The following is an 18,917-nucleotide window of genomic DNA, read 5'->3' as shown; positions in this document are numbered from 1 at the left end:
CAGGACATAAATCGTCTATGGCCAAACAAACAGACATCTTAACTGGGACACTGCGATACGACAGGGGAGTCCCAGCTGCTTTTAACAATACAGACAGCTGTGGGCGAATCAAGTGCAGTGTCTAGGACTTGTATGTTGAATTACAGGGAAATCTGTAAAGGCCTCCAGCACAGGAAATCAAGTTAAAATAATAAAGGTTCTGCTCGTCCACTGTTCATTTATTTGCTGCAAAGATTAAGGATGAGTTTAGTGCAATAAAATTCACTGTAAAACAAGAAAAACTTTGGATGGTAACACATTGCTTGCTTATAGTATATAATCAAAATCCATCTGCGCTTTCCAGTAAACTGAGATTATAATGAACTTTCAAAAGCTGAATTTTGTTAATTTCATGAAGATTATTTGGATTATTAATATTATTCTTATAATTGATGTTAATTCTTGGTTAATTTAATCTAGAAAGACCCAATCCAGACCGAACAGGTAAACTGTCAGAAGAGAAAAGAGTCTTCATCACAAATCAAATCGTCGAAGAGCAGTCACATTTTACATCAACTGGGCATTTTACAATGTCTGGATTGGACCTTTGAGTTTCTAAATGAACTCCTCTCAATGAATAAAGCACAACGTACAAGACGAAACAAAGACACAGAGATAGAGAGAGAGAGACAGAGATGTGGGTGTGAAGTGATGCTCTGATGATGGGTTCACTCGATGCGTCGAGAGCTACCGCTCCACTGTGTTCCTGGTCCCTATCCCCTGGCCGCCCATTACCAGTTCTGACTGTCGCACCTCAAAGGACATCTCATCCTCGGCATTTTCACCCATTTCCTCTCCCCCTTCTTCTTCCTCACCAATATGGCAACTCTAAAACACACAGTAGAAAAAGGGTTATTATGAGTGTTTCTCAAATCACAGAGAGCTTCTCAATGCTGCACAGACAGAAGAAAGTCAGTGAAGATCCCTCACCTTTGCCATAATATCTGCATATGCCATATAAAGGTGATCTGTGTCAAGTTTACTGGAATGCAGAAGGAAAACAGACACAGAGTGAATTATAATGGCTTTCCAAAGGAACATTCCTGCATTTCACCGTTTATTTATCTGACCTCTTTTCTGTTAGAGCAGTGCGACTGAAATGCAGAATGAGCTGGTGGAGGGGATCCGGCTTGGTTTCCTTTTCCTCTTCCTCGTCTCCCTCCTCTTGCTCCATTGCTTTCTGGAATGCGCAGAAATAAAAAGCAGCGAGTCACGACAATAGAAGAGCGGATTTAAATTAAACAGATTTCACAGATCACTCACAGACAGGTCATCTATCATCCGATCTTCAAACGAGTAGCCCTCAGTGTGAAGCCAGTTGCGTTTGTATCCTTCGAGGAACATGTTTGAAGCTCTGTGCCTGCAAAACCAAACACAAAAAAAGTATTGAAACACATGATTTGTGATTCTTTGATTGTGCTCTTTCTGACAAACACCGTGCTCTCTAACCTTGGAATATTGTACAGCGGTGTCATCCTGAAGCATGCGACCACAGCCCTGCGTCTCTGCTTGGACAGCAGCTTGTGCCAAACCATCTTCTTGGACTTGAATGGATGCTCAGTCTAACAGAGAAGATGTGCAAAGAAAAAGTGAGAGAGCTCCTTAAATTAATAACGTTACATACAGTGTATCAAGAAAAACCTGAACGTGTGTTGAATTTTTAAACTTTTGTTGTTTTTTTCAGAGGTTGTAAGAGTCTCCAACTTTCAATATATAATTCTGATTTTAGCATCTTCTTCTGTATCACACACCTTCCATTTGAAGTCTGTTCAACTATTAGAACTCATCACCAAAGACACTACCTTCTAGACTTCTCTATAGAGCAGTTATTATTCTAATAATAAGTAATATTTGTATCAATCAATTCAAACTAAAAGAAAGAATATATTAGATTGCAGAGAATGCAAAAAGCTGTATATAAGAAAGATTTAAAGGAGAACGGCCTGATTTCCTCCTGCAGAGATTCGCAGAGTGAAACATTTCAGTGGTAGGAACCATTAACCTGTCCAACCTTAGTGAGAGCTTATAACAAACAGGCAGTTTACAAAACAGAAACAGTTATAGTACAGATTGTTCTGTCCCAGTATGTACATAGATACATGTATTTATTAGAGTGGATGTGTGGTATAACAGTGTGACAGTGACACCTGAAAGCCGTTCAGTTGAGTTTTAAGGCCAATTTTAAGGAGTCCTCCCTTTCATATGAAACTAATTAGTGTGGGTCAACATGTTGCAACTGTTTTGTCTTCCTAAAAAGCATGACATGTGTATTAGAAAATAAGGAAAAAGTCAAATCTTAGCATTTTTTTATTGATCTATCCAGATTCAATCATCTCTGCTAAACTTTATTTCTCCTTGGTTGTGCTGAGGAATCAACAGACCTACAAGAGCGATCACCAGTACTCACCACTTCGAGGTGATACAGGACGGCAGAAACTTCCTGCACTCGCTTGACAACTTTCACCGGCGCGTCAGCGTCTTCAGCCTTCCCTGCCATCTCCTTGTACAGAGCCATCTGCCAGCGCATGGATGGGTTGTCCACCTTTCAACAGCACAAAGATGCAAAGACTTCTGAGACACGTCCTAACTCATTCTCTATTATCACAAATCTAGTAATCGATCGTGCAAGAACAGTCCTTAAACTATACCTTGCCCTGCAGATGCAGGTTATTTTGCAGGAACTCTCTAACTTCTTCATCAGTGTCTCTCTGTAAATCAGATGTGTTTAATCATTCTCTTCCTAATAGTTCCAAATCGTATCGGGGATGTAGAAACCAGCAAAAACAACTACCAAGGAGTATCTGATCTTGGCCAAGTTGATGAGCTCCTGATCAGCAGGAGAACACATGTTGAGGCCGATCGGAAGCATCTTTTTCAAGGCCGCCACAATGAGAGACGTCTGGACAGAGTAACGGTCTCCCCGTTTCTTCTTCTTGGTGCGCTCGGCGTCTGACCCTCCGCCCTGTAACAAGACACAATACACCAAAAAGCATTCGCAGTATCCCATGAAAGAAGTAGAAATACAGCTTGCAGACGCGAGCTGTCATTAGTAATGTTCTCTTTATCCCATTGCACGAGAAAAGAAACTCTGAAGATACGGTCATTTTATCTATACTACTATTAAACATTAAAAAAAAATCATATTTAAATACAAGTATATCAACACAGCCAGCTTTCAATAAATTCAGGATTTGATTGGTCCATTTCTAACTCCTGAATATTATCGTACTGTAGTAACAGCCGAGCATTACACAGAGCTGCAACTGTCTTTTATACGAAAAACAGAGCAAAGCTCTACTTTCTACCTTTACTGCTGACTCTTGTTAAATATGTTGCGGAGAATAAAAGTACCTGGACTTTCTGGTTATTTCCCAAAACTTAAAATCACTGTTTCTCTGAGCTCAGACTGGTCAGTAGAGGGTACAGTGGAAATGTGAGGGAAAAGTGGTGATATAGCTGCCTTGGGGAAAGGGAGCAAATCTTAAAACAAAGTGCGTCAGTGGAATGGCTTTTTACAAACATGCGACGGGAAATATTTCATTCAAGTGAGCAAAAGCATTCCATGAACATGAAAATCACCTAAAACAAGCTTTTTTTTTCCGACTAATTGTGAATTCATTTTCATAGCAGCTAAAAATCTGATCTGTTAGATGAAGTTTGAGAATGAAACTGCTCAATTTAGAGTTAGGTTTATTAGTAGCAGGCTGTTAAAATCACACATCTGCAGTAAAAACAACCATCTACGGGAAACATCCCTGCACTCGCTTCCTGAACTCCTGCTGTTGTCAGAGTTCAGTCCTTCTGTTATCTGCTCTTTCTAGAGTCCTCCAAATTGTATAAATATGTCAGTGTGGAAGAATACAGTTTATCCAGTGAATGCATCTAAAAATATACCTGAGGCATCTAGTAAAATTATGTTCAGCGATTGACAAGTTTATAACTAAACGGTGCTAATGTGCCATAATTATTTTTAAAATAGTTATTACGATGCTGTTTACAGTGACTTAAATTGTTCATATCTTCATTTTGCATTGTAAAAATAATGACTATATTTCACAGGTAGGTCTGTTTATTGATTGTCTTAAAGTAGAAAATCTCATCTATGCATTATGTTGGAAATGCAAAGAAAGTTGAGTAAAAACAATGATTATAACTCAGTAATAAATATATTTAACAGGCCATCACTTATCAGCTGTCATATACAAGTCACTCCCAGAAGCCCAGAAGACAGAATAAAACAATCTGAATCCTTAAATGTCTGTTATGGAAAGGGAGTTTAGAGGGTGCAAAGCATTTCTGGGAAATATTTTAGACATTAAGTGCAAATTAATGTGCCGGTTAGGTTCGTGGTCCTTTTTGATCACTTCTAAAGAAAGAACCCAACAAGTGATTTAGGAGGTCTGCTTCAGTGACATTAAGCATCAAGCCATGTGTTAGTGTGGATCCTAGGAAGTATAAAGAGAGGTGCACCATGAAGTACCGTCAAGTATTTTTGAGGGAGGAGAGAAGAAAGAGCACAGAGAAGACTAACATCATCACCTAGTGGCAAAAAGCTACATTACAGAGACCTACGAGTCAACAGTCTTTCCATGAAAAGAGACAAAAGGCATACTAAAAGACTCCAACTCAGCTATGATCAAAGAAGAGCAAACTCAGCGGCAGGATGATGGCACTGCGCTCTCACCGCCGCCCCGGGCCTTGTGTAAAGCCCAGTGCCATGAGCCCAACTCTACAGCTGAGTACTTTCATCAAGCGCCTCCAGACTCCCCCCCTCACACACTGGCAGGACTGAGGATGGTCCCCCCCCAGACGGGGCTTGCCCATTTGTCCGGTGATCCTATATGAGAACAATGTGAGAACTATGACTGTATTTCCTCATGTATGCTGTTAGAAGTAATACAATTATGTATATACAGATGAATAAATACATTTTTTTTTGTATCACTCAATAAAAGGTGTGTGGGTCGTTATGTCTGTGAGTGTCACTGTGTGTAAAGGTTGCGTCTGTCGATGTGCTGTGACTACGTGGATCAGATGTGCCAGTGTGCTGGAGAGGTTGATGAAAAGCTCCCCCACAGTGAGGTGCCATGCGGTCAGCACAGCGGTCGTGCAGAAACAAAATCTAACCTCTGTGTCCCCGCCCTGGAAACCCAGCCGCAACCCAAAAGAAGAGGACAATGGACAACCAAAGAGAGAATAATGTTAACAGATCCGCTGTTGATGTTCAATATGTGAAGCAAAATTACATCTGGGAAAGTTATTACTGGATTCAGTATGCTTGACCGGGCAAATATTTTGTAAAAAAGAAGAAAAGTACTAAATCTAAATGAATTTTTTAGAATAACAATAATAATTCACTTAGTGAAAAAAGACTTGTAATGCTGTTCCTGTTGAAAATTGTGAGCAAGTGTCTTCATGACTTAACTGCTTCACAAGACCATCAGTTATTCTTTTTGGGATTATTGCATTATTGTTTATAAAAGATCATTTTGAGGTAGCTGAAGTGAGAGATCATTTTTAAAATAAATAAATCTATTCCAAAAAGCTGTGGAAAAAACACCCACATACAGGTGCAGGTGGTAACAAACACCTGCAAGAATCCTAAAAGAGCCTGATAGGAGGCTTGACGCTATCCCAGCATTACTGGCTCTGCCCTTCACACACTCACCTTGCTCATTTTGCTCTTGCTGTCAGCAGTGAGGAACGACATGTTATTGATCTCATTCAACACCACAAAGTTCTGCTCCTCTCGCTTGAAGTTCTGAAAAAGACAATAACCTTAGGAGTAAAAATGTTTAACTTTTGCCGAATGGTTGCAGTTAAATGCCAAAAGAAGAAACTTACATGGGACTTGGACCAGAAAATGAAGACCTCTCCAACCATTCGGAAAAGCTCTTCTGCATCTGGGTCAGGGCAGGTCAGCCAACGTGCCCTAGAGCAAAAACAACTGACCTTAAGGCTCCGGAGACTGCACAAGAGTTTGACTAATGATGTGAGTCAGGTACACATCTTTAATATTGCTGAAGTCAGTTAATAGAGTTCACCTGTTGTTGTCCACATAGCGGATGAGCAGAGGGTAAAGGGCATAGAGGTCTCGGCAGAGGACGGCAAACTCATCGCGTATGGTCCCGTCTTCCTCGTCTCCCTCTGATTTCCCCTCCATCCGCAAGTGGTCTTCCTCGGCAACCACCTTCGAAGTGCGTTTCTTCAGCTTCTCCATGGTTGGGATGAAGTGTGACTTCAGCATTTCTGGCTTTGCCCGGCTGACGATGGGCTGTGAAAACACTGGTGGGAAAAAAAATAATAAAAAAGATCACTCGAATATAAGATGACAGGTGAATCACACACGAGTTTAAAACACGGCTCACCAGCCAGCCTCTTCATCCAGGAGGCCTCATCGATGCCCAGGTTGTTGACGACAATTTTCATGATGCTGCCCAGGAGCTGGTTGAGGTGTTCGGACGTCACGTCGGTGCAGACTCGGCCCTCCATCTCAGGGAAGTTTTCGGGTCCCCTCTCCCACCAGCGTGGCAGATAGTTACACAGCATGGGCAGGGTGATTTCAATCACATGAGGCATCTCAGTGTAACGAGCCCCGGACTCCGCCAAGTCTCCGATCTCCTTCAGCAGGATGTCCAGCTCAGGAATATCTGGACACAACTCCTGGACCTCGTTGGGAAGGCCCAAGACTTAAAGATTTCCAAGAGCAAATGTTAAAGGAAAGTCAAACAAGATTTTTTTTTTCACAAATATGAAGAAATGTGCTGGACTCACTGGCTCGCTCCCTCGGTGTCTTTGTGGTGTAGACGGAAAAAGCATTGAATTCATTCAAATGAGGTTCTAAGTAAGCAACCGGCATAGCTGCAGCAAGATGTGCCAAACACTCTCCAAGAGCAGGTCTCTGTCTGTAAATTTAAAAAGGTACAATTAATACTCAACAAATGCTCCAAAGAACCCACGTCTTCAGAAACTTGATTCTCCTCAGGTGTGTGAGTGTGGAGTTACCTCTCCACATGTGGGTTTTTGACAGTGCCGAGGGAGTAAATGCTGCACATGATGCGATAGCACGACATCTGTAGATCATCCACTGTGTTCAAGCAACACAACGAGCATAAGAAGACACAATATTGTCAGTCTGATACCAGAAAAACAGCGCAAATGTAGATGATGATGAGGAGGAACTCACAGATGACATCGTCTCCAAACTGGTGCTGTGCGATGTGATCAAAAAGGGAGGTGAGCACCGGCAGCAGGGCGATGGTGGTGTAGTTAATGTTCTGAGACACACCTTTCACTTGCTTTAAGAGGAAAGACACGACAAATGGTTAGAGATACTTCAAATCCAGCATATTGGTATCGTGATAAAGAAGGCCTTTTCAAACACGAAGCACCTGATTGCCTTTGGATACTTTCCCCAGTTTGAGGTTTTCCACCATCTTCTCTATGTCATCCGCAGCACTTTCAAAGAACGAGCGCAGCCCTGCTTTCACGATCTCAGGGCCTGACTTCATCACCGTCCTACCAGAGTAAATTACATCATTTATAATGTCATTTACATTTAAAAAAAAAAAAAACAGGTTTTGAAGTGTCATCAGCAGTGTTCGACCTTGCATCCAGTGACCGTGCCAGAATATGGAGGCAGTTAACGATCGCCGAAGCATCAGTTCCTGCATGGATTACAACAGATTTACTGGAATGGTTTTAAAATCAAAGATCACTGAAATGTGTTTGGATATAGAAGTACAGAAGATATCTTTAAGCAGAAAGATGAAAACACATGACAGAGATTACAGCGTGGAAAAAAAAAAGAAATGACAGAGATTACAGCGTGGAAAAAAAAAGAAAAGAGTGTAAAGACCATCTTACCAAAGAGAGAAACTCTGTGTCTCACCAAAGCAGACATTTTACAGAAGATACTAGAGTGAGAAGGAAAGGTGTGAAGGAAAAAAAGCAAGGAAAAACACTTAAAGGAGGGGAAGCAAGACCAATAAAAAGTACACACAGTAAAACAAGTAAAATCTTATGTGTCCAGAAGTGAGAAATCACCTTGCAATCATCTCCTTCTCCTTATTGGAAGAGTGACCACCACTGCCCAGAACTTTTGCAGGAGTCGATAAGAAGTACAGGCAGTGATTTTTGAAGTATTGGTTGATCAGAGGCATCAAGATCTAAGGAAGGGTATGTCAGAGGTTCATGGAGTTAGTGAACTACCAGATTAGATTTGATATTCAATACTATTAACATCCTGGCCTCACCTTGGCAAAAAATTTGATTTCCTGCTCATGAGGAGATTTTTCCACTCTCCCACTGCTTACCACAGCCTCTGTGGAAAATATTGTGAAAGACTTCAGAAGAGAGAGACTGGAAACAAATCGTGACACAAAGACAATGTTCAGACATCTGTTTTTCATCTGGAGGCCGCAGTACCAAGATGAGCAATGAACTCCTGCGCGATCTCCATCCACTTCAGCAGCTTCTGAAGGAAGCCGTAAGCGAATCTCTTCTCGATGGACGAGATGTCAGACTCCATGTCTTTAAGGCCCCTAAACTCAATCAGAGGAAATTTGTTTAACATTTACTTTGCTCACATTGATTCTTCCATCCATCTTGAATACCGCATTGTCAAACTTCACAGGAAAGTCAGAGTAATTCCTGTAAACATGAAAATCCTAAAGCTTAGCTTTTTTACCAGTTGGTGCATGCAGCCACACGGTCTGTATTGTGACCTTTTTAACTGCTTTTGGTTTGATCTGTGTAAATAAAATCTGCTGTGTGCTAATGATATTTGAACCATCTAAACACATAAGTGATCTGAACTGACACAGTGTTCTTTACACAAACACAGAATGAGCAATTTAAAATAAATTAAGTGAAAACCTGCAAACGAAATTTAAAAATTGTGCAAAATCTTTTGTGGAACTTACCGTGTGACTGCATAGCCGTTAAGTTGCAGGAACTTGAGCAGCTCGTACGCCTTCTCTCTGTCTCGTGCCTTTTCTTTTGCAGTCAGGGTGTCATAGGGCACCAGCAGAGGATGAGTTCCACCTCCTGCACAAACAGAAGACAACCAGAATGGTAAGAAAAGGCCAAAGCTCTCATTCTCAAATAATTCCACCTCTACAGCTCAAATCCAACCTTTGGCTTGCAGCTCCAACTTCTTCTTCCGTCCCCAGGTGTTGTGGTAATTCTCTGCTAATTGCTCAGCCATAGACTACGAACAGATAGCAGCTATAAATGTTGATCGAACACTCAGGTTTTGGAAATTCAATTTTCAGATTTTGCTGCCATACCTGCAGGTCTCTTGAAAGAGCCATGTGTGAGATATCGATGGGCTGCGGACTGTAGCCATGGCTCGGGTCATAGGTTGCCTAAACCAAAGAGATTATAAACATGAGTGCTATGCCTACGCAACATTGTAATAATAATGTCAATCAACTGCTCGTACCTGAGCAGTCTGGGAGATCTTTCGTGACGCTGCCTTCTTCTTCTCTGACTCCTCTTCCTCTCTGGCTTTTTCTATGTTCCATTCCCAGGCAAGCATGGCTTTGATGGACTCTTTGATTGGCCAGCGGTAGATTTCTTTGTCCTGGAGAAAAGGTGAGAGTGATCAGAAGCTGAAACAAATAAGGTACAGTTAAGCGTTTCAATGCAAAGCTTGTCTTTGTACCGACCTTCTCTGAAAAGGTTTTGTAGGGCCTGAGCATTGGATGGGTTTTTGCATTTTCATCCAGCGCCTCACCGTATGACCAGTTATTCTGAATCTGAAACATACAGGCACGTGAATTAACTTTACACATTATTCTGGAACTGCTTTAGATAGGTTTTCAACTATTCTGAGTGAATACAGTGAGTAATAAAGGTCGAGTTGTACCTTCTCAAAGGCCCATTTATCATGCGTATATTCAGCATATCTGTTCATGAAGGGGTCCAGCCTTTCAGGGATGATGGTGCTACGGATGGAAGAGCAATCAAAGTTCAAATACAAATTCAAGCATCGAACATCCCTTTTTTTAAAAGATGAATATAGCATTTTAAAATATGATGAAGAATCCCCTCCTACTTTGTGGTCTCTACTGGCTTGGGATCGAAGTTTCCCTCTGCATCCACTGAAGCTTTCTTCTCCGTTTTGGAGGAGTAGCTGGCATCCACATAGTCAGGAGGAATGGCTCCAGCAATGGCACAGATGCACGGCATTGAAATCTTAAAAATTTCTGGGTCAAATTTCTGCAAGTCGAGTAAAGAAGAAAAACATAGCAACATTGCTCATAATGCTACACAACAAAACTGAAAAGAACATGCAACAGCGCTAGAATTCCACCTTGTGTGCAAGTGATTCAAAGATCCCCCAGAACAGTTTGCGGGTCAGATGCAGTTCTTCTTCTGAGGAGACGCCAAAATTGGCCCAGCCATTTGGGAGGCAGTAATATTTCCAACAGCGCTCATAGTGATTGGTCAAAAGCTGCAAGACAATCAAAGTTGAATAAGAAAAGTGAATATTAGACATAAAAAAAGAGTTCAAGAAAACTGTGTCCATAAGTCATCTGAATTTGTTTCAAAGCCATCATACCTTCAGTGGCATTTTTGCGTACTCATTCAAAATGGGCACATCAAAGACCAGCCGTCGCAGCAGGTGCTGAAGCATGGATGGACGAAGGTGTCTGAAGAAAAAGGAATACGTTTAAAAATCAATCTTCCCATCTTAAGTGATTTAAAGGGACAGACGATGGTGATAACCTCACTTGCACAAAGCCATGAGGCACTCTTCAATAATGTCTCTTTGGGCCTTTGTGAAGGCTCGTCCACGAGACAGCCGGTAGATCGTGTGCAACATGGAGTCGATCATGATGGCTCGGTGGTCACTGCCCGCAAACAGCGGGGCACACTTAGTGATGAGCGGCAAGACCGCTGAACACAAGTAGCGATTCAACGCGAGAGCCATCTCTGTGGTGCTGAAAGCAACCTGTTGGTCAGAGATCACAGTAATTAAATATTTTCTTTGCACGTCTGTCAAAAAATAGGAAATAGTCTGCTGAGCTCACCGTATCCAGGGAGGCAGCCGCCCTCATGTCAGGCAGAAAGCCGACCTCCAGCACATGAAGCAAGAAATCCTGGTTGTCGATGCCATACACTCTGTCGAGGAACAGCACCATCGGAGCCTTGTGGTCTGGTACAAAACTGGCCGACATCTTTGGTTCTATGATGCTGTTATCTGAATTCAACATGGAGAAAACATTTCGAAATGACGATTAACATGACACACCTGGGACAAAGTCAACTCATAGTAAGTGAGGACACTAATACCACATCCTATTGATTGAATCAACAAGCACTTACTGAAGGTACCAAACAAATTCAATATGTTTTTCAAGTGTTTACCTTTTCCAAAAGCAGGAATCTGAACAGGAAGACTGATGACTCCCACCAGATCCTCAATTGGGACCAGAGACCTCAGAATGGCCCTGATCCTCAGAGCCTCACCTTTACCAGCCTGGATCAACTGCCGAGCCAAAAATTGTGTTTAGTTTCATCTGCTCGCATTGGTGTCGGATGAATCCCTGTGAAATAATTAGCAAACAGCTTACATGCATCTCTGGAGCGCAGCGTCCCAGCAGGTCAATAAGAGCAGAATAGAAGGACATGATGGCGTTTCCCAGGTGCACCCTGTTCTCCTCATGCTGCTCCTCTCCTCCGAACCTATCAGCGAAAAAGGTTGCTGGATTTCAAGCAGGATGTCAAAGAAGGAAGACTTTTGAGAAACAGCCAGCATTGCTTACATGGGAAAACGTCGGTCTTTTTTAACACTGGGACCATCCCTCGCAGGGTCCTCTGATATCTTGATGGCCTCTTCTATTGCAGCCAGCAGACCATTACCGCCTTCCCCTCTCAGGGCTGGACCAAAGCACTCAGGTCTACGGATGAGCAGACGCACCACCACGTTGGCATTCTCTTCGACGCTTTCTCCTGTATGGAAACAAGAAAAAAAAACATGAGTTGTAGCATCAATTGGCAGAAACAGTAGGAGTACAAAAAAAAAAAAAAACAACCTACAAATACAGGAAATAAGAACACTGACCGTTAACAAAGACAGCAAAACGGAGGAAATCAAGATATTTCTCTCCGCCACACGGATTCCAGCCAATGTCGGGGTAGCCTTTAGCAAGGAGCATCGGGCAGCTCTGAAGTCCACAGCCTGCTAGATATTTCACCACCTGGAAATGTGAGAATGGACCAAAGTGATGAATTAATGTGCACAATACGTGTTTTGATCTTTTTCCAAAACTCTATTTCACCATTTCTAGATCCTGCTCTTGGAGAGCCAGTGCCAGCTCATTATTGTCGATGCAGGACGCTGCAGCCACATCCAAGGGGGTGGAGCCACGCATTCCTGAGGAGCAGCACATTATGTCCAGCTTTATAATACAGAAACACGTCAATAATTATACGTCAAAATTAATGGTGATAGCTATCAGAGTTATTCACCAAGGCCAATTCCACTGTTCTGAAGAAGGTAACTAAGGTGGTCGAACATCGAGCGCTGATTTTGACGACTGATGCGGCAGAAATAGCAGAGGAAACGACAGCAGTTTGTCACCACTCGAGGGAATCGGATCTCCTGTTGAAAGAAAGCATTTCAGACATGAAGCTATAGTTGCAGATTCCTCCTGCTCTCTGAGTGCGTCTGCTCTTCGGTGACAATATGAATATATAGATTTTCATAGATTGCAACTTACAATACTAGAATACTAATAATTGGATTAAAATAAATCTACCTTTGAGTCGCCTCCGCCCAAAACATTAACCATGACCTCCATGACGGTTTCATGCATGCCCAGGGCTCGCATCAAGTTGGGATGCTGATAGAAAACTTTGTTACTCATGATGTTCCTAATAAAGAAAATTGGCATTTAGTTTCAACCACACGAAATCATCAATGAAATCATTTCAAGGAGAGATAGTCAAGTAAATGGAATATTAACCCAATGCTTTGAATAATCAGTCTCTCCTCTTCGGGACCCATCTGAACAATGAGAAGTGAGCGGATTTGGCCCAAACACTCCAGCAGGTCCATGGTATCCTGAATGGACACTGCGTTGATTGTGTAGGCTTTGGGAAGTGCGCGCATGAGCTCCCCCAGCCCGTCATACTGTCTGTGAAGGAGGCTGAACATCATCCGCACAAGCTCAGGGTTCTGGATAAAGGACTCCTGGGCCCAATGGATTGTAGAGTGAGAAATCAGCTCCTGCAATGTGCCTTTCACACAGAGAACAAGACTGAGTGAGAAAACAGAGGGAGCTGTACAACAATGGATCTCGTTAGGTTTGTAATCAAGAAATAAGTCTGAAGATATTTGCTGAGGACATTTTGCTTCAACAAGCACATAGAAGGCTTTGCTTTCTCATCCAAAATGGCCAACTATTTCACACACAAGCCCCTTGGAATTTCAATAAATCGTGCAAACATTAGAGGCTCACTTGGTTTCTTGTCTTCCTGTGGTTCCACCTCCACTTCGACCTTCTTCTCACGGAAAGTTTTTACTTTTTCCAGCAAGCGAAGCAGTCGTCCACGGACAGAATTATCCACCTCTTCTTCTTGTTCTTCCTCTTCGATGTGAACACCTGACAACGAAATGGAAATTAAACCGCTGTCCTTTTTATTTGTGCTTCATGCTATTTGTGCTGCATGTAAACTGTAACGTTTGATACTGTAGATGAAAACTGACCGCAGTGGGCTAACAAAGCATTGTGAAAAGCCAGCAGAGATTCGCGGACTTCATCAGGAATGGGGCACTCCTCATCTTCTATGCTGTTCTTGAAGTTCATGAGCATGTTGACCTAAACAACAGTGAGATATGGTAAAGCAAGAGTGCTTTTTTAAAGAGATGTATTTATAGGACCATAATTTCAAGATGCAATATGTTCATGTAATGCAGTCCACTCCCTTCATGTACATTTCCTGAACGTACCTGTTCCTGCGGTGGAGAGCGAAATTCGCGGGTCTTTCGGGCGGTCTCGGCAGCGCTCATGGTGAAAGCCAGCATAAGTTCATTGTAGCGCTGCCTCTGGTTGGACTGTATCTGGCTGACAAACTGATCCGAAAAGGCAGTGATGGCCTCCACTCTGTGACGTAGCTCACAGTCACAGAAGTACTGCAGTAAAGTACACATCTGAAGGACAAAAACCAGACTCAGTCATGAACCATACACAGAGGACACCAGCTGTCTCTCTGGTTGGTTTCATTACTCATACCTGTAACTTCACAGACTCTGGCAGCTTCATTTGGAAAAGTCCTTGTTCTACATTTTCCTCTTTCGCTTCTCCACATGAATCAGCCTGCTTCAGCTCTTTCTCCGTTTCCTCGGCTCCTTTTTCACCATTTACTGGGTCTGTCTCCTCAGCAGCTACCTCCTGTGGCAAAACGTGAGCCGTCTCTGATTCCTCTTCAGGTTCAATTTCAGCCTCCACCTCCTCCTCCTCACCTAACCCATCATCCTCAAACTCCTCCTCCTCCTCCTCTTCTTCTTCTTCTTCCTCAGCGTCTTCTAGCTCTTCTCCTTCAACAACAGCTTCCTTCTGCAGTGCTTTTTGGTCCTTCTCCTCGACTGCTTGTTCAGCCTCCTCAGCCGACTCCTCGGGTTTCTTGCCACTAAATACTGTTGGCTCAATCATCTTCAGGATGTGTGTCACATCTTCATCGTCAAACACACCCATTATCAGAAGAGTACTGATGAGCTTTAGGATGGGAACAAAATGAAATTCAACGCTGCCCCCTACAGGATCTCTCATTGCTTGGCCGCCATCTTGCACAGCTTCAATCAGCATGTTTAGGGCCGTGGTCTTCAGCACCTGGAAAGACGGAAACACATGTGAATAAGTGGCTGTTAGTGGATTCAAGAGTTCTCTTATGTTACCCTAACACGGGTTGTTTGTTTGTCCTGCTACAAGTAAACCTTGGGTAGTCCACTTCATTTGTGCAGATGGGAAAGCTCATCTGCGCTCTGGTACAGATCAAGCAAGCAAACTCTGGTGCCACAGAAAACGTACACTTCCATTCACTTGCAAGTGAAGTCTGGTTCAGTCTGTTTACAATGTGTAAAAAAGTCTTCAGAATTCCCTGTCCGACTGAACTGAGTCCCTGAACTATCTTGCTATGAACGCACCTTTAAAGTGGAACCAATATTCTCACCTGTAAGGGAATGACTGGACTCAGCGTGTAAATATCTTGATCTGTTCCCACAAATCCCACAGCAGAGAAATGCAGTTTGGGACGCAGACAGGTAGTCAGGCCGACTCCAGGTAACGCGTGGGATTTGTCAGTGTACAGAGTGATGCTGCGTGTTTCGTCTGTCATTGGGACGATGAATTCCTTGTTGGTTCCCAGGCGATTCCTTTTGGCCGACTCCAGGTGCATGCTGATGAGCAGGTCGTAGAAGCCACTTCTCATCGGTCCAGGTAAGTAAGTGCTCTCTATGGCGTAGAAAAGCTGGGATTCGTCCACATGGCTGCACAGAGCGTGTGCCACGCGGTTGTTTCCCAGAGCACAGACTGAGCCGTACAGCTTGAGAGTGTGGTAGTGGAACTTCAGCAGGTCCATTCGTTCAGACAGTTCCAGGATGTCGATGCACCTGAAAATCAATACGTTAGCTAAAACTGTGTATTTCCAAACGACACAGCGAACAAATACGGCGCATTACAGCTCCAACCTGCTCTCCTCCGGGATATGAAGGGCCATCATGGTCAGTGGCTCCTGACACTGCACCATCCAGCCCAGTCTCTCGCTGACACGCTTCGTCTCTGGAGCCAAGAACTTGTTGGGCATTCGGCTCCAGATGACTGGGGTTAACATCTGGATATCCAGTCGAGGGGGGCACTGCGGGACGGGGTTTTTCCGTTCGCTGCGGAACATGGCAGCTGAGATAGGCATGATGTTCTAGCAGGAGGAGTGCATGATAAATGTTGTAATTAGTCAAAATTTGCTCATAGCCCGTCTAAGTCTGTAGAAACTGGCGGAGAATGAACAGAGTGGTGACTGACCTTTAGTTTTCCAAGTTCAAACTGAATCATGTTCTGACTGGAAGGCAGGACAAAGACGGCTGGGAACAGTTTGGTGTTCGGCTCCACCTATACGAGCGCAACGTTAACACGAGTGCAGTAAATGACGAGCACTTTCTGAACAGCACGGATGCCAGACTGAAGCTTGTCTCACCTGGTAAAACGTGTTAATTTCTTTTCCGTTCGCAGTGAATGTCATGAGGCCGGTGTCCAAATCAATAAGACAGCCAATCACAAAGTCCTCCTGGCTGACCCGGGTTTGCTGAGAGCTGCTGAACTCTCCTCCACACACCATGTAGCAGTTACTGCGTTTTATGCTGGCGGGGGAACAAAAACAAGGAGTCCAAGTTGCTGCTCATGATAATGGATTTTAAATGAGAGACACAGCTTCTCGTGGTCTCATACCTGTCGTGAATGTTGCCTTTATCGTCGCCAACAGTGACCGTTACATTTCTCACTTTGCTGAGATCAAAGTGAGGGTCGTACTGGTGGTAGTCCGGCGTGATCCAGCCCACCCACACGCCACCTGGCTCCTGTCCCGCAAACACTCGTACTGAGTAATAGTACTAGTGATCAAAAGAGGTAGGTGAGGAAAAAAATAAGCATTAGTGTGGGGACAGATTTAAGTATACACATACAGGTGTCGCGATATAGCCAAAACTGTTTAAACGGTATGATAAATACTGATTGATCATGATTAATCTTCTATAATAATCAAGACAATAGCTATATCATTAATTTCAGCCTTACTGTAGTCGTATTGAGGATGATGTCGACGTCATCCCTGTCATCTGGCACCACATCTTCCACTAGTCGAGGCAGAGTTGGGACGACTGGAGGAGGGGTGATTAACGCTGCCTTCTTAGCCTTGAAAAGAAAACTGCAAAAAAATCGTAGAAATTTCTCATTTTATGTGAAAATGAAACAGTATATGTGTGGTAGATTTCTCAAATTCCAGTCCACTGCTCCTCAAGTCAAAACACTTCACTTCCATACCCTTTCTTCTTGCTTTTCTCGGTCGAAGCATCCTTCTCATTCTCTCCATTTTTAATTGCCGGGGTCTCCTTTGGCACAGACGGCTCTTTCTTCTCCTCCTCCTGCTCTTTACGAGTTGCAGATTTTTTCAGTATTTCAAAGTCAGAGTCTGGGTCCACCTCCACCACCTCGTCCTCAGGAATGGTCAGAGCGCGGGTAAGAAGTGTGGTCCCTGCTGGGACCTTGAAGGTCTCATGAAACTCGACAGGCATGCTGAGTCTGAAGAACAGCAGGTCTGTGTTGGCATTCTGGGATCCAAACGTCTTGTGGGTCACTTTGAGGCAGGGCGCCGTTTCCACAGTACCGTCAACGCGAGAAATCTAGATCAGAAGCATCACCGTCAAGATCATTCCCGGTTGTGAAAAAAAATATGTCTGCATGACTTCATTAAAGACAGAATACCTCAATGTGAGGGTGATCAGTCGGTGCAGCAATGAACTGCGGGAGGCTCTTGCTGAACCACATTGTAATGTCTCTCTTCATGTTGATGGCAAAGGGTTCGAATCCCTCCTGCAGGCCACAGATGGTGAAGTAACGGAGACTGCTGACATTCTGACCCAGGTTGATCCTCCCAACTTGGGACAAGCCCAGACTGCACACGGGGATGAAGCCTGGGGATGTTCAATAAATACATGAATGAGAAGACATCAGAAATGCATATCCGGATGTCTTTTATTGAATCTTCTGCGCTGTCGGTTGTTTGTCTCCTTACCTTCCCCGATCTCTATGTCCTTAAAAGCCATCTCTGAGCCTGAGTCACTGATCAGCATTTCTCCGTTGAGGGTAAACATGATGTTCATCTCTGTCAGGTCGATCATACAACCGACCACATCCCCGGATTGCCACTGACGACCAAATGGCTCATTCCCAATGTGCCATCGTTGAGCCTGAAAAGAGATACATTAATATTTTGGGAACCCAGAGGTTGTAGCGTCCTTCACAGGCACATGAATTACTTCTCTCTCTCACCTTAAAACCATTGAAGACATAAGCCAACTCATCTGCGCCAAGTTCAGTGTCTGCACGCACACTTGGCCTCGCCCAGCCAACTCTCATCTCTCCAACTGTGGAAGCCTCAAACTCAAAATACCACTTCCCCTGTGTGACCGCGTAAGATTTTTCGGCTCTGAACACTCTGATTTTATCACCTCGTGAGCCGCCTGCTCCGTGCCCACCTGCAGAAATGGAACAAATCATTTTAAAAAATCTTCTTGATTTTGACAAAATGTGTGTGAATATTTAAAAGACAAGCACAAAGTAGAAACTCACTGCTCTCCTGATCAGGTGGTTCTATGTTGTAGCCATATCCAATAAGAGTGCGAACAGCCGCGCAAACTGTGTCTCTGTTGGTCTTTTTAGTCTTTTCATCCAGAAGGTTGTAAGGAACCAGGCGGGGGTTGCGTTTGTTCATTATGTCCTGTTGAAACAAACAGCGTTAAGTGTAAAACAAATACAATCTACACCCATGGAAGTGCATACATAAGTATAATAATGTTAATATCATTGTGATTTCTATGACAGAAGGGGTACCTGCACAATACTGTATGTCCAGCCCTGGCGAACTCTGTCTCTTGCCCACACATTATGTCCATTTTCCGCCAATCTCTCCACAAGAGTGTTTTGATTAGGAGTCAACTTTACATGGTTGAGATCCAAAGGAGCTGGCTTGTACCCGTTTGTCTGCATGTAACTAAGGAACAATGTTTGGTGGTCAGAAAGAGTCACGAAGGAGTTTTACTGCAGTAAATAAAAAAAAAGTATCAGAATCAGAACATGTGAATGTTTTGCTACTCA

At 43.4% G+C, this 18,917-nt stretch overlaps 1 protein-coding gene across 1 annotated transcript in view; it reads right to left on the bottom strand.

The window, feature by feature from the left end:
- LOC115395293 (ryanodine receptor 1-like) overlaps positions 1-18,917 on the bottom strand; it is a 43,157-nt gene that overhangs the window by 14,225 nt on the left and 10,015 nt on the right. Inside the window, exons 24-79 of the mRNA XM_030100764.1 lie at positions 18,654-18,813; positions 18,393-18,540; positions 18,093-18,298; positions 17,836-18,010; positions 17,526-17,734; positions 17,085-17,443; positions 16,839-16,968; positions 16,494-16,654; positions 16,243-16,405; positions 16,071-16,157; positions 15,740-15,966; positions 15,223-15,661; positions 14,286-14,882; positions 14,003-14,203; positions 13,760-13,871; positions 13,512-13,655; positions 13,017-13,290; positions 12,810-12,924; positions 12,520-12,652; positions 12,330-12,424; positions 12,113-12,248; positions 11,814-12,000; positions 11,622-11,733; positions 11,416-11,536; positions 11,079-11,248; positions 10,779-10,999; positions 10,607-10,697; positions 10,358-10,498; positions 10,100-10,263; positions 9,911-9,989; positions 9,711-9,800; positions 9,485-9,625; positions 9,330-9,407; positions 9,175-9,250; positions 8,964-9,087; positions 8,467-8,582; positions 8,295-8,362; positions 8,086-8,207; positions 7,906-7,955; positions 7,646-7,706; positions 7,431-7,557; positions 7,226-7,337; positions 7,045-7,126; positions 6,814-6,944; positions 6,408-6,728; positions 6,084-6,324; positions 5,884-5,971; positions 5,708-5,800; positions 2,831-3,001; positions 2,688-2,747; positions 2,447-2,581; positions 1,489-1,601; positions 1,303-1,399; positions 1,110-1,219; positions 970-1,021; positions 775-867 (exon numbers count right to left, since the gene is read on the bottom strand). Of these exons, the coding sequence (XP_029956624.1) occupies positions 775-867; positions 970-1,021; positions 1,110-1,219; positions 1,303-1,399; positions 1,489-1,601; positions 2,447-2,581; positions 2,688-2,747; positions 2,831-3,001; positions 5,708-5,800; positions 5,884-5,971; positions 6,084-6,324; positions 6,408-6,728; positions 6,814-6,944; positions 7,045-7,126; positions 7,226-7,337; positions 7,431-7,557; positions 7,646-7,706; positions 7,906-7,955; positions 8,086-8,207; positions 8,295-8,362; positions 8,467-8,582; positions 8,964-9,087; positions 9,175-9,250; positions 9,330-9,407; positions 9,485-9,625; positions 9,711-9,800; positions 9,911-9,989; positions 10,100-10,263; positions 10,358-10,498; positions 10,607-10,697; positions 10,779-10,999; positions 11,079-11,248; positions 11,416-11,536; positions 11,622-11,733; positions 11,814-12,000; positions 12,113-12,248; positions 12,330-12,424; positions 12,520-12,652; positions 12,810-12,924; positions 13,017-13,290; positions 13,512-13,655; positions 13,760-13,871; positions 14,003-14,203; positions 14,286-14,882; positions 15,223-15,661; positions 15,740-15,966; positions 16,071-16,157; positions 16,243-16,405; positions 16,494-16,654; positions 16,839-16,968; positions 17,085-17,443; positions 17,526-17,734; positions 17,836-18,010; positions 18,093-18,298; positions 18,393-18,540; positions 18,654-18,813 (8,509 nt within the window). The remainder of the gene's footprint in view (positions 1-774; positions 868-969; positions 1,022-1,109; positions 1,220-1,302; positions 1,400-1,488; positions 1,602-2,446; positions 2,582-2,687; positions 2,748-2,830; positions 3,002-5,707; positions 5,801-5,883; positions 5,972-6,083; positions 6,325-6,407; positions 6,729-6,813; positions 6,945-7,044; positions 7,127-7,225; positions 7,338-7,430; positions 7,558-7,645; positions 7,707-7,905; positions 7,956-8,085; positions 8,208-8,294; positions 8,363-8,466; positions 8,583-8,963; positions 9,088-9,174; positions 9,251-9,329; positions 9,408-9,484; positions 9,626-9,710; positions 9,801-9,910; positions 9,990-10,099; positions 10,264-10,357; positions 10,499-10,606; positions 10,698-10,778; positions 11,000-11,078; positions 11,249-11,415; positions 11,537-11,621; positions 11,734-11,813; positions 12,001-12,112; positions 12,249-12,329; positions 12,425-12,519; positions 12,653-12,809; positions 12,925-13,016; positions 13,291-13,511; positions 13,656-13,759; positions 13,872-14,002; positions 14,204-14,285; positions 14,883-15,222; positions 15,662-15,739; positions 15,967-16,070; positions 16,158-16,242; positions 16,406-16,493; positions 16,655-16,838; positions 16,969-17,084; positions 17,444-17,525; positions 17,735-17,835; positions 18,011-18,092; positions 18,299-18,392; positions 18,541-18,653; positions 18,814-18,917) is intronic.

Source organism: Salarias fasciatus, chromosome 10, assembly GCF_902148845.1.
Source record: "Salarias fasciatus chromosome 10, fSalaFa1.1, whole genome shotgun sequence".
In the NCBI taxonomy this organism is placed as follows: domain Eukaryota; kingdom Metazoa; phylum Chordata; class Actinopteri; order Blenniiformes; family Blenniidae; genus Salarias; species Salarias fasciatus.
Note: the sequence above shows the minus strand (reverse complement) of the source record. Positions and strands in the feature narration are given on the sequence as shown.